At 40.8% G+C, this 13,694-nt stretch overlaps 1 protein-coding gene across 3 annotated transcripts in view; it reads right to left on the bottom strand.

Moving 5' to 3' along the window:
- Positions 1-6,981: 6,981 nt before the first annotated feature.
- Positions 6,982-13,694, bottom strand: part of cenpc (centromere protein C) — a 57,570-nt gene continuing 50,857 nt past the window's right edge. For all 3 annotated transcript variants that reach the window (XM_012955392.3, XM_012955387.3, XM_002936462.5), the window contains one exon: positions 6,982-8,328. In XM_012955392.3, coding sequence (XP_012810846.2) covers positions 8,265-8,328 — 64 coding nt within the window. In that variant the 3' untranslated portion in view covers positions 6,982-8,264. The remainder of the gene's footprint in view (positions 8,329-13,694) is intronic.

Raw genomic sequence — 13,694 nt, 5'->3', positions numbered from 1 at the left:
TAATACAAATGTATTGCTCTTGTGCAATATTATCAAATGATTTTGAGTGCTTTTAGTGTACCTTTGATAATGAGAAAGGTTGCACAGAAGGTGCTTTATAGAAGGTTAGAAGACTATTTACAAGATTAAGAAGCAACTTTTTTTTTTATTGATATGCACTGAATAAGGAGGCTCTGTCAGAAAGAAGGTAAGAACTTCAGAACTTTGATACAAGCAATGCCTGTGAATTCAGCTCTACAAAGTAAGGTTAATCCCACTGTGAACAATTTATTCTACAACTTGCTTTACACTTAACTGTTCTCTAAACTTATCTGGTTGACTACTTGTGCTGGCTGAAGAATAAACACTGTAAACTTTAGGTCAGTTAGATATAAGCTGAAAGTTACATAGTTCATGAAGTTGAAAATTTTGAATGTGTCTCTTGCTTCGGATTTCAATGGCAAACCGTCAAAAGGGTTAGAAAATGTTCAATCTTGCCTCTGGGCACATTGGCAGTGTGAAATATTTTCCTTATATAGTTCTTTCTACATTTTGGTACCTAAAGCAAGATTAGACAGGCCTTCTCAGCTTGATCAAAGCTTTGATCTCTGGGTTCCAAGCAGTTGTCTTCTTGCTCATGTTCTGATAGAAAGCACTGCACAAACTATTTACTGCTTGGTTCATTATAGCCCTGAACAACTGGAGATTACCATTTGTCTCTCAGATGCCCCAAGCCCACTCCATTCCCAAGACTCACTACAAACCTTGTGAGCAGAAACCGTCTCCATTGCCCAGTTAAGAAATTTTTCTGGAAGCACCACATAAATGTAAAGAAAATGCATTTGAACAGTTCAGCACACTAGTCCAAAGAAACTGCAGTTCAACCAAATAATCTTCTGTGGACAAGTAACTTTCACCAGTCACTCTCCATTATCCCCCACTTTAATCAGATTGTTTAACCAGGAACTGAAAGAAATTATCAGTTTAAATTTGTCCACCACTGACGAGGAGAAACTGGGATATGGCCTGAACGACATCTATTTGCACCAAGGTGACAGAGAGAGCCTACCAGTTAATCTATAGGTGGTATTATACTCCCTCTCAGCTCTCCAAACTAGCAGGTTTCTTCTCTCCCCTAAGATTTGGCAGATGCAGTAAGCGAGGTACTCTATACCACATGTGGTGGACATGTGTAAATTTTGGGAGATGATGGCAGATGCTTTCTCAGCTATTTTTAGTCATTCAAACCACTTAAAAATGCACTGGCTTGGGGTTCTTTACAGCAGATCTAATGGGGGGAGGTCATAGTTGTATTGTATTTATTAGGAGCCCCACATAGGAGAACCTTTTTCAGTACTGGAAGGATCATAATAGCCTGATCAGAATAGGACCTTTTTTTTAATAAATAATGCACAAAACAGTGAGCTTTAAATTATCCTAATAAACCGAACAGTACTAATAGTTCGTAAGTTTGCACAGGAAACACATCTGTGCTTTGCAGTACCTCAAGTGACTGGGAGTCATTTATAAAGTTTGTGCAGCACATATTTTATTGGTTTATATGGTTGTTTTGCATGTTTTCCCCTAAATGGTTACATTTTGCACTGCTGTGCGTCTTTTCTTTTTTGCGAATCGCTGTGAAATGCAAATTTTGCATAAAAATTCACAAATGGCTTGCACTGTGCATTTTTGTTGTTTGCAAAAAGTGCCAATTTTCACTTTGTAAAAATGAGATTGCAATTTGCAAAATCAGTTTCGTGAATATTTTTTACGCCACTGTGTAATTGGGATGCAGAGTGTGTGCATACATTCTGTGAATAAAAAAATTTAAATTATGTTTGCACATTAAATGCACCAATCTTGTCTAGTTTTAGGAATATAAACATGGGCAAAGCAAATATAATCACTGTGCAAATAATTCTGTGCTGTGCAAACTTTATAAATGAGCCCCACTCACTTTTAGAAAGAGAAAATCAGTGCCAATTTGATTGTCACATTAACAACTTAAGAGACCTTGATGCAGTTTCCATGTAGTAATTAGATACAACAGGGCTGAACTTTTTCCAAGGTGAAAAAAAAACTATTTAGCAACTGAACGCTGCAAAAATAGCTTTTTGTGTGTAACATTTTAATTTTAGCAAAAATGACTGTGTGATGTGTTGTATTGCCCAAACCTTCTAGAGTTGGGCTAAAGTCAGGTCTATGTCTTCCACTCCCAACTCAGCAAAGCATTTCTGTACAGGCCTCACTACTGTGCCAAAACTGGAAAAGGGTCTTTCCAAAACTGTTAGCATATCATATGTTGTCACATGTTGACATTCTTGATAATTCTGCACTTTTAACTACTTACCTAATTTGGTTTAATGGAGCAAGGGCCCTAATCTAAACCTCTGACAACTTTAGACCATTACTCCTACTCCACCAAGCTTTACCCTCAGCATTTTGCATTCAGGCAGGTAGAATTCTAACATCTGCCAAACCTAGAATTTTTTTCTTAAATTAGTCTAGCAAAATGCCATTAATCACTCCACGGGATGTCAAATGGCAGCAACCTGCAAGCGATTTCAGCTAATGCTTAGCATTGCACATTTCAGGCGGTTCAAGAACTTACTAGGAATGCCTCTTTTTTGGACCTGGTATTAACTAATAACACTGAACTCATCTCTAACATTTGTGTGGGTGAGCATTTGGGGAACAGTGATCACAACATGAGTTAACGCTGCAGAGACAGCTCTATAGGGGATTAACTAAAATGCTTGATTTTAGACGTGCAGACTTTGCCAGTATAAGGGCATCCCTGACATGTGTCAACTGGGAAAGGCTTTTCATAGGTTAGACACAGAAGGAAAATGGAACATCTTTAAAGCATTGCTTTGCAGGTATACACAACCTGTAAGCAAGGAGAGGCATCACAAAGCAAAACCTTTATGGCTGAATAAAAGTGTTAGTGCCGAGGTTGGTAAGAAAACACGTGCTTTTAAAGCATTCAAGTTAGCTGGGACAGCAGAAACTTTCATCAGTTTCAAGGAAGCAAATAAAGCATGCAAAAAAAGCTATCAGGCAAGCTAAAATAGAGATGGAAAGGGATATTGCAGCTAGGAGTAAAAAGAATCCAAAATTATTTTTTAATTATGTGAATAGCAAAAAAAATGAAGCAAGAAGGGGTGGGAACCTTATTATCACGGGGGGGTAAGTTGGTTGATGAGAACGGGGAAAAAGCAGAAATGTTGAACTCTTATTTTTCATCTGTCTATACATCTGAGGAGCCAGCTAATGAAGGCTTCCCTTTTAATATGCCCAGTTCTAGTAATTTAGCTACTGACGCATGGGTCACTCGGAAGGGAAATTCAAAAGAGACTTGAATATGTCAAGGTTAACAAAGGTCCAGGACCGGATGGGATTCATCCCAGGGTATTAAATGAGCTGAGCGCTGTGACTGCCAAGCCTCTTCACTTAATTTTTCAGGATTCATTGAGGTCTGGTATGGTGCCGAGAGACTGGCGGATTGCTAATGTGGTGGCGTTATTTAAAAAGGGATCCCGTTCTCAGCCTGAAAACTATAGGCCTGTTAGTGTGACGTCAGTAGTAGGAAACTGGAAGGGGTTATAAGGGATAGGGTACTTGAATAATGTACATTGGAGTTCACAATACTATAAGTTTGTGCCAGCATGGTTTTATGCGTAACAGATCTTGCCAGACTAATTTAGTCGCCTTTTATAAGGAGGTGAGCAGGAACCTTGATGCTGGAATGGTAGTTGATGTCATCTACTTGGACTTTGCTAAAGCATTTAATACTGTACCTCACAGAAGGTTAATGATCAAATTGAGGAATATTGGCCTAGAACATAATATTTGTAATTGGATAGAGAACTGGCTGAAGGATAGATTACAAAGAGTGGTGGTGGTATTGAACATTTTCTAATTGGACCAGTGTGATTAGTGAAGTACCGCAGGGGTCAGTCCTTGGTCCTTTGCTTTTTAACTTGTTTATTAATGACCTGGAAAACAAAAAGGAACACCAAGAGCCCCAATAGTGTAATATATTTTTACAAGGAGTAATGATAGAGTAAACAAATTAATACTCACAAGCAAGGGTTACCAATAGGCAACCACTGTATAAGCAGGTGGGGAGATTATCCTGACCCCACTCAGGAATAAGAAGTCGCTCTCTGTAGAAGGAAGAAAAATGGGGATGGCACCCCTCCACTCGGGGTGGACTCGGTATAATAAGACAAAACAGAGGCGCCTCCTCCAGGCAGACACCAACAAAAGTGGTAATTTTCAGTAATAATTTATTCACAACAATATTGCAACGCGTTTCGCAGGTATTTCCTGCTTCATCAGGCAATGTAGAATAGGCGCAACAAAACAGTGTCTTTGTATAAACACACCAGGAGCCAGAGGCTCCATGCAGGATGCTGCCACTTTGCAGAGCGATTTGACAAAATTGGAAAACTGGGCAGCAAACTGGAAAATTAGGTTCAATGTTGATAAGTGCAAAGTTATGCATTTTGGTAGAAATAATATAAATGCGAACTATCTACTGAATGGTAGTGTGTTGGGGGTTTCCTTAATGGAGAAGGATCTAGGGGTTTTTGTAGATAACAAGTTGTCTAATTCCAGGCAGTGTCATTCTGTGGCTACTAAAGCAAATAAAGTGCTGTCTTGTACAAAAAAGGGCATTGACTCAAGGGATGAAAACATAATTTTGCCTCTTTATAGGTCCCTGGTAAGGCCTCACCTTGAGTATGCAGTGCAGTTTTGGGCTCCAGTCCTTAAGAAGGATATTAATGACCTGGGGAGAGTGCAGAGACGTGCAACTAAACTGGTTAAGGGGATGGAAGATTTAAACTATGAGGTTACTGTCAAGGTTTGGGGTTGTTTTCTCTGGAAAAGAGGCGCTTGCGAGGGGACATGATTACTCTGTACAAGTACATTAGCGGGGATTATAGGCAGATGGGGGATGTTCTTTTTTTCCCCCATAAAAATGATCAACGCAACAGAGGCCACCCCTTTAGATTAGAGGAACAGAGCTTCCATTTGAAGCAGCGTAGGTGGTTTTTCACGGTGAGGGCAGTGAGGTTGTGGAATGCCCTTCCTAGAGATGTGGTAATGGCAGATTCTGTTAATGCCTTTAAGAGGGGCCTGGATAAGTTTTTGAACAAGCAAATTATCCAAGGCTATTGTGATACTAATATCTAGTTAGTATTAGTGGTTGTATATATTGTTTATGTATGAGTGTATAGATCGGTGTGTGTGTGTGCTGGGTTTACTTGAATGTGTGTGAATCGGTGTGTGCTGGGTTTACTTGAATGGGTTGAACTTGATGGACTCTGGTCTTTTTTCAACCCTATGTAACTATGGTGAAGTCACCCATAACCCCATTTGCCAATCTCTAACAAAAATAAAAAATACATTACAATATCCCATTTTCTGTATAAAATTTTCAAGCAATAACCAATGATTGCATTTTTGTATATTTTTGGTAATATTATACCCCCATATTCAGACTAACGTTAAAGTTAACTTAAATCTAATTAAGATTATCACTACAAAATGCTGGAACATGGGCTTTGCAATGAATTGCGGTACACTATCACATGACTAGTTCAAGGTTTTTTGGTTTTTTTTTTTTAAATATTAGCTGCTAATAACTAAAACATTTAATAAACCTAGTAGTAGCAATTAAAAAAATTACAACAACAGCATGCTTTTATAAACAACTTTGTTTATTCTGTGTTTAACAGTGGTTAATACTCTCATATTTATGTAGATAAAGTATTCAAAGAGAAAACGTACAGTGCTCCCCCTTATACTGTATACCTTGGAATGCCAGCCTTGATTTTTGTATTAACAGCAGTGGGCGCAGCAAAGGTGCTTTGTGGGCATAAAACACCCTGTGCCTATTTTTAAATATGGCCTTTTACCTGGAGCTAAGCAAGGGAGGAGCTAAAGTGGATGGTATAAAGCGCGAGTACTCTACAAATGATAACAAGGGTTATTTTATTAATATCTGCCTTATCGTTATGCAGTACACAAACCAGCAGAACCCAATACAATTAGGGGCAGATAAGGGGCAACAAAATTCCCCACACATCAGCAGGCTTTGCCATGTGAAAAAACCCGTAAAATCGGCAAAATTTTTGCGTGCTTTTCTTCCGCCGGAACTTGTGCAAAATACAGTGTAAAATCTGGCATGTGGACGCTGAACTTCTCCATTTATTTTACACAGCTTTTTACACTGTATTTTCGGCAAATTTCATTTCACACAGCATAATAAATTGGGCCCCTAAGTATGGAAAACACATATCGGACATTATCTTTAGCTTAGTTAAGGGAGAAAACTCAAAAATGTATTTGACAGAACAACATGGTGTGCAAACAGGCTCTATAAAAGCAGATATAATTTCTCATAGTCCTCCAAAAAGCAAACGATTCCCACTGACTTGACAACTTATGCATTTTCTATTTTGACTGAATATGGATCGAAATCCATATAACCTTAACTCTGACATTATGTACTGGCAAAATATTGCATCGAAAAAAAACAAAAACTTCTCTGTCATGGGCTTGAATGACACAAAAACCTGTGTTCTTTTTAGTTGACTTAAAGGAGAAAGAAAGGCAAAGTCACTTGGGGGTGCCAAAATGTTAGGCAGCCCCAAGTGACTTTAATCGCTTACCTTGTACCCTGGGCTGGTGCCCCTGCTCGGAGAGAACAGCACCAGCCCGGGGTAGCAGCGATTGCTTCCTTCTTCCTGGTTCCCTGCGCAGTGCTGTTTTTTAACAGAAAAGTCAGCTTTTCACTTTACTGCTCATGCGCCGATCGCTGGCATTTTCGGAAAGGGAAGCAGGAAGTGCTGCGCTCCAGGTAAGTGATTAAAGTCACTTGGGGGTGCCTAACATTTTGGCACCCCCAAGTGACTTTGCCTTTCCTTCTCCTTTAAGGAGGCATATAGTAAGTACGCTAGGAAAAGAAATCAGGGTAGGAGCAGACACAAATGGGACAAATACAAACATCTTTCCTTTAATTTTTTTGCGTATTTATACCAAGTGAAGGGCTGTTGAGAAAACTTACTCACTTGCCAAGCAGATTTATCTAAGATGCAATTCGTAACAGCTAGAACATTTCAGCAAAAAAATTAAGGAAACAAAGTATATTATGTATATGAGTCAAGGTTTTGACAATAAAACAGTTAGTATTAACATTTTCTGACATAGCCGGGGGTACAACTGATCCACAAGTTTTGGATTTGGCAGAAGACCAGCTCCATACCAGATACCTAACTTGATAGATTCTGTATTCAAATTTGAGCAAAATATCGTTAAGGGTTCAGATTCTACTCTGCTAAACACACAGAATTTGGATTACTCTGAAGCCTGTGAAAAGTTGTGAAACCTGGATTCAGTTTATTCCCAAAACTTATTAGATGCAAAAAACATTTATATAAACATACACTATAAATACAAAACTAACAGTTAAACAATTTCAAACATTTTAAATTTTTTTATATAAACATGAGAGAAAGATACAACTGTTGATTTTTCTTACTGAAAGACTTCTGATCTTAATTATTGTTTACAATATTACTGTTTCAGTGCTGTTCTCAAGAAAAATCACACATTTTCAATGTAAAACTTTCTTCTCTTTTGCATGTCATGTGACTGGCATCCCCTGCAGTGAATAATCTCTACCCTTAGATCCAAGATTGAAGCTTCTGGCCACTGAAAAGTGCAGCAGCCCAGGGTACTACTATTCCTTGAGTACAACAATGGCATATTTGCAGACACCTCTGCAATTCTCTCTGTTGTCCTGGAGAGCATGCATGAATAGTGGCGTTAAAACTGAAATTCAAATTTAAAATTGCAATTTTTATTTTACTGCAAAATGTGTGAATCTGGAGCAGTGCTGAGAATCTCAGGGTGCATTGGGAAATTATGGTAGCACCATGCTCAAGGAATAGTAGAGCTGCAGAGAGCATTTTTCTGCGGAAAGGAGCACCAGCCAGGGGTCCAAGGTTAGCGATTATAATCACTGTGGGGGAACTTACACATTGAATATCACTTGACTTGTTCTTTTATATACATTGTTTATACATAGAGCAAATGTGAACAAACAGAACTGTACAAAACACTATATACAATTTTTACATATATATATATATATATATATATATATATATAGAATTATAAATATATATAAAAATATATATATAGTCTGTATATAGTTTTCTTTTCTTCCCATTCCAACCACATTGTTGTTCAGGTTATGCTACTATCAACCTTTAATTTGAGTAAAAATAAGAAGTGCATCTTCGTTTAGCAGATTCGTTATCTTGTACATATTGCCTGTAAAAACAAAAGTTTTTATTGATTTTATTTACGGATATTACTGACATAACTGATTATTGTTTTGTATTACTAAGCGCTAATGATGAGGAAAATATTTTTATATAATTTACTGATTTAAATGTTGTGGTGGTAAAGCTTAACTGTTTCCTAATATTTACGGCAGCACTGGATTACTGATATGCAATGTTCAATACTTGGTAGAGTTATTAACACACACCTGAGGAGTTTCCTAGATAATGTAGGCTATACCTAAAGGTACCAGTGGGGCTGTTTTATATCTTATCACACTGGCACAATAAATGGTCTCCATTGCCAAGTGCTGTGTGGTCTGCTAAATTCATGTGGGCGGGATGCATCAATATGTCCAGGGACCAAACACCACTACCATTTTTATAAAAAGATCAGTGTGACTGTAAAATACTTTGGACCTATGGCAACCAATAATTGATTAGCTTTGATCAATAAAACAAACAATGAAAGCAAACTTTTGGTTGGCTACCATGGTTTACAGTCAAGGTGCAAATAAGGCTAGTGTTAGCAAATTAATTATGTGTAAACATTTTGATACATAATTATTCTTTCTTTCCTAGTATTTATATAGTGCTGATATGTCCATGGCACTTTACAGAGATTATTCATCATTCACATCAGTCCCTGCCCCAGTGAAGTTTACAGTATAAAGTCACACACACACACGCGGAGAATACAGTCATGGCCCGAATTGTTGGCACCCCAGAAATTTTTCCAGAAAATCAAGTATTTCTCACAATATTGCTATATGCTACGTGTTTTGCTATACACATGTTTATTCCCTTTGTGTGTATTGGAACAGAACAAAAAAAAAGGGAGGGGAAAAAAAAAAGCGCAAATTGGACATAATGTCACACAAAACTCCAAAAATGGGCTGGACAAAATTATTGGCACCCTTTCAAAATTGTGTATAAATAAGATTGTTTCAAACATGTGATGCTCCTTTACACTCACCTGGGGCAAGTAACAGGTGTGGGCAACATAAAAATAACACTTGAAAGCAGATAAAAAGGCGAGAAGTTCACTTAGTCTTTGCATTGTGTGTCTGTGTGTGCCACACTAAGCATGGACAACAGAAAGAGGAGAAGAGAACTGTCTGAGGACGTGAGAACCAAAATTGTGGAAAAATATCAACAATCTCAAGGTTACAAGTCCATCTCCAGAGATCTAGATTTGCCTTTGTCCACAGTGCGCAACATTATCAAGAAGTTTGCAACCCATGACACTGTAGCTAATCTTCCTGGCGTGGACAGAAGAGAAAAATTGATGAACGGTTGCAACGCAGGATAGTTCGGATGGTGGATAAGCAGCCCCAAACAAGTTCCAAAGACATTCAAGCTGTCCTGCAGGCTCTGGGAGCATCAATGTCAGCGCAAACTATCCGTTGACATTGAAATGAAACGCTATGGCAGGAGACTCAGGAGGACCCCACTGCTGACACAGAGACATGAAAAAGCAAGACTACAGTTTGCCAAAATGTACTTGAGTATGCCACAATCTCAACATAACCAAAGGCAAACATTTGTAGAAGTGTTCAGGGAGGGAAGCCCTGTGTCTCCCTTATGACTGGAAAGAAAAGGCTTTAACGGTAAGTACATAAACCTGCTTTTCTCTCACATCTAGGGTGACACAGGGACCATGGGGATGTAACAAAGCTGCCCACAATAGGCAGGGAGAACTCTGATATTTCAGGAAATGACTGTCTGGAGCACCTTTCGGCCAAAGGCTGCATATGCAGACAGGAAAGTATTGAAATGGTAAAATTTTGTGAATGTATGCAGGGAAGACCAAGTGGCCGCTCTGCATACTTGGTCAGCCGTGGCTGCATTTCTGTGAGCCCAAGAAGTACCAATCGCTCTAGTGGAGTGAGCCCTAAGTTTTATTGGTGGTGTTTTCTGTCGCACCCTGTAGGCATGTCTCACTGTCTCTTTAATCCAGCGTGGCTTTTGTGGCTGGAAGGCCTTTACGTGCCCCTTAAGGAATAATGTATCTGTTTTTAGAAAGGATCTTGTCCAAGAAACATACACCTTAAGAGCTCTGACCATGTCTAGCCGATGCAGTCTAGCTTCCTTTTTATTCTTTGGGTTGTTGCAGAATGATGGTAACACAATTTTAGTATTGATATGAAAAGATGAGACAACATTTGAGGGGGCACCCGGGAACTGTACGAAGTACCGCCCTATCTTCGTGGAAAATCAAAAAGGGTGATAATGCCCCCAGCTCAGACACTCTCCTTGCTGAAGATACTGCCACCAGGAACACAGTCTTCCAAGTGAAAAGTTCTAGTCCCACCTCCTTTAGGGATTCAAAAGGACCGTCCAGAAGAACTGACAGTACCAGATTGAGGTCCCATGGTCGTATCAGGTGTTTGAATGGAGGGGAGACCCGAAAAACTCCCTGGAGAAAGGTGCAAACGTCTTCCTTGAGAGCTAAACCTTCCTGGAAAAGGATGGACAGGGCTGATACCTGGGTCTTTAGGAAACCGAGGCTAGGACCCTTTTGGAGGCCATCTTGGAGAAACTGTAGAACCCATGCTAGTCTAAATTCTGGGAACTGAATCTCCTCGTTTTCACACCATGCTCGGTAACATTCCCATGTTCTATGATACATCTTGGACATGCTTGCGTGCCTTGATCATGGTCCTTATGACCTCCTTGGAGAATCCTTGCCGCCTCAAGAGCGAATAGCTGAGGATTGTGATGAAAAAGTGGACCCTGAGTAAGAAGGTGAGGGTACGAGGGCAAAACAATTTGGGGTTCCAGCAATAGGTCTAGTAGATCGGAATAACAAGACCTCCTGGGCCAACAGGGAGCAACCAAAATCATTGTGAAGGGTTCCCTGGCAATCTTTCGTAACACCCGTGCTAACATGGGGAGAGGGGGAAATACGTAGGCTTGCCTGAAGAGCAAGATATTGATTGGTAATGACGTCTCTGTCTGTGAACAAGGTCCCTGTACTGAGCGACCCTGAAAAGTTGCTCCCCAGCCGGTGAGACTGGTGTCTGTTGTGACTATCAGCCATGATAGTTCCAGAAAGCATTTCCCCTGATTCAGTCTGTTGGGGGTTAGCCACCAGTCTAGAGATCTCTGCGTCTCCTCTGAAAGGGTTACCCTCTGGTATAGGGAAGATCTCTTCCAAAGTCTCAGAATTTGCTGTTTGTAGAGGATGTAAATGAAGTTGCGACTGCTTCCATGGTAGATACCATCATCCCCAACACTCTCATGCATGTCTGGATTGTTGGACTTACTGATGACTGAAGTAGTCTGATAGATCTCTGTAACTTGAGTTTTTCCCTTGGAAGAAACACCCTCTGTAGAGCTGTGTGAAACTGTAGACCCAGGAATGGCATGACCTGGTTGGGTACTAGGGATGACTTGCGAATTGATCGTCCACCCGAACAAATGGAGGCTTCAGAATGGACAACTGTATGTTCTGTTTTGCTAGGGTTTTGGATCTTGCCTTGATGAGAAGATCGTCCAGATATGGCATTATGAACACACCCCGAACACGAAGGTAGGCCGCCATGGAGGACATGATCTTTGTAAAGACTCTTGGTGTCGAGGATAGTCTGAACGGCAGAGCAACAAACTGATAGTGGAGATTTTGAAATGCAAATGGTGGGAAGATAGGGACATGTAAATACGCATCCCTTATATCCAAGGAGGCCAGGAAGTCCCCTGGCTCCAGTGCCCGAATGATGGATTGAACGGATTCCATTTTGAACTTGTGGTAAACTACCATTTTGTTTAGAAGCTTTAAATCCAGGATTGGCCTGAATAACCCATCCTTCTTTGGAACGATAAATAGGTTCGAATAGAAGCCTTGGAACCTCTGGTGTGCCGGAACAGGTACAATGATTCCCGTCTCGCACAGCAATTCTACTATGGAGAGAAAAGCTCGTCTCTTCAGGCTTGAGACTGGGACTTTTGACATGAAGAAGTGCCTTGGAGGGACATGGTGGAACTCTAATCGATAGCCTGTCGTGATGGCCTGTACCACCCAGGTGTCGTCTACGAACATTGACCAGGTTTCTGCAAAAAGGCGTAACCGACAAAACTGTGTTTGTGACTGCCTGAGTGTAGTCAGGGGGAAGCGTCTTGTCTCCTGACTGCTTTGGTACTTGTTTGCAGGATTGCCATGCGGGTTTTCCCAATTTGGAAAAATGGTTCTTATCCCAGTAGCCTGAGATATTATCTTTTCTACTTCGTCACCGAATAATTTGTCCTTGAAATGGGATAGATATAAGATTTTTTTAGAGCTAAGATCAGCTGACCAAATCTTCAACCAGAGAGCCCTTCGTGTGGCAACAGAGAGAGCGGATGCTCTTGCAATAACTCTTGGCGCGTCAAGGGAGGCATCCGCCAAGAACTGGTTGGCTTCCTGGATATAAGAGGCCAATTGGAGAATTGTGTCCTTAGGACCGTCTTCCTGAATGGTCTGTAGTAAAGAGCTGGACCATGTCTCGACTGCCCTACTGACCCAGGCGGAGGCTAGTATGGGCCTTAGTGCTGAGCCGGTAGAGAGGAAGTTAGCTTTGAGTAGTCATTCCATCCTTTTATCAGTTGGGTCCTTGAAAGCTGAAGCGTCGGGGACTGGGAGAGCAGTGACCTTGGACAGGCAGGATACAGGGGCATTCACTGCTGGGGTAGTGCTCCACATCTAATGAGTCCTTAGGAAATGGATATTGCCTGGAAAAATGCTTAGTGACTTGGAACTTTTTGTCAGGAATTTTCTACTCCTCGAGAATCAAGTTTTGTAATTGTTCGTGAGCTGGGAATGTTACCGCGGTCTTACGTTGTCTTTTAAACAGAATGGAGGATTTTTTCTCAGTTGATTCGTCCTCCTGAATGTTTAGGGTTTCTAGGACTCCCCTAATTAGGTTTTCCACCCCAGGTGCTGTGGTGGCCATCATGTCCTCCTCACTGGAATCAGAGGCCAGGGGAGGAAATGATTTCCCCTTCGCTGATCTCTTCATCAGAAGATGGAAGAGCCCTTAAGGGATGTTTCTGCTAAACAAGACCGTTTGCGTTTAGGTGTAGCATCAGCGCTTGTGGCCATTTTGGCAAGCATCTTATCTAGAGAAGACGCCAATTGCGGTATGCATTATAGGCTGGATAGGGATTGAGACAAGGTGAGCGCCCAGCCTGGTCCCTTGGAAGGCCCTTGGGGGTCTGGGGTTCCATGGTAGAGGAGCCATGTACTGCTCCGTCTGAAACTGTAACCGTTTGTGAGGGATTTTGGGTACTGGAAGTATGGGTCTGAGCAGGGCCGCAAGCGGAGCACAGCGGATCAGCTTGGCCCTCCCTGAACTTTGTCAGGCACTTGGAGCATGC

This window comes from Xenopus tropicalis, chromosome 1 (assembly GCF_000004195.4).
Source record: "Xenopus tropicalis strain Nigerian chromosome 1, UCB_Xtro_10.0, whole genome shotgun sequence".
Lineage (NCBI taxonomy): Eukaryota > Metazoa > Chordata > Amphibia > Anura > Pipidae > Xenopus > Xenopus tropicalis.
This window is presented reverse-complemented; position numbering and strand designations above follow the sequence as displayed.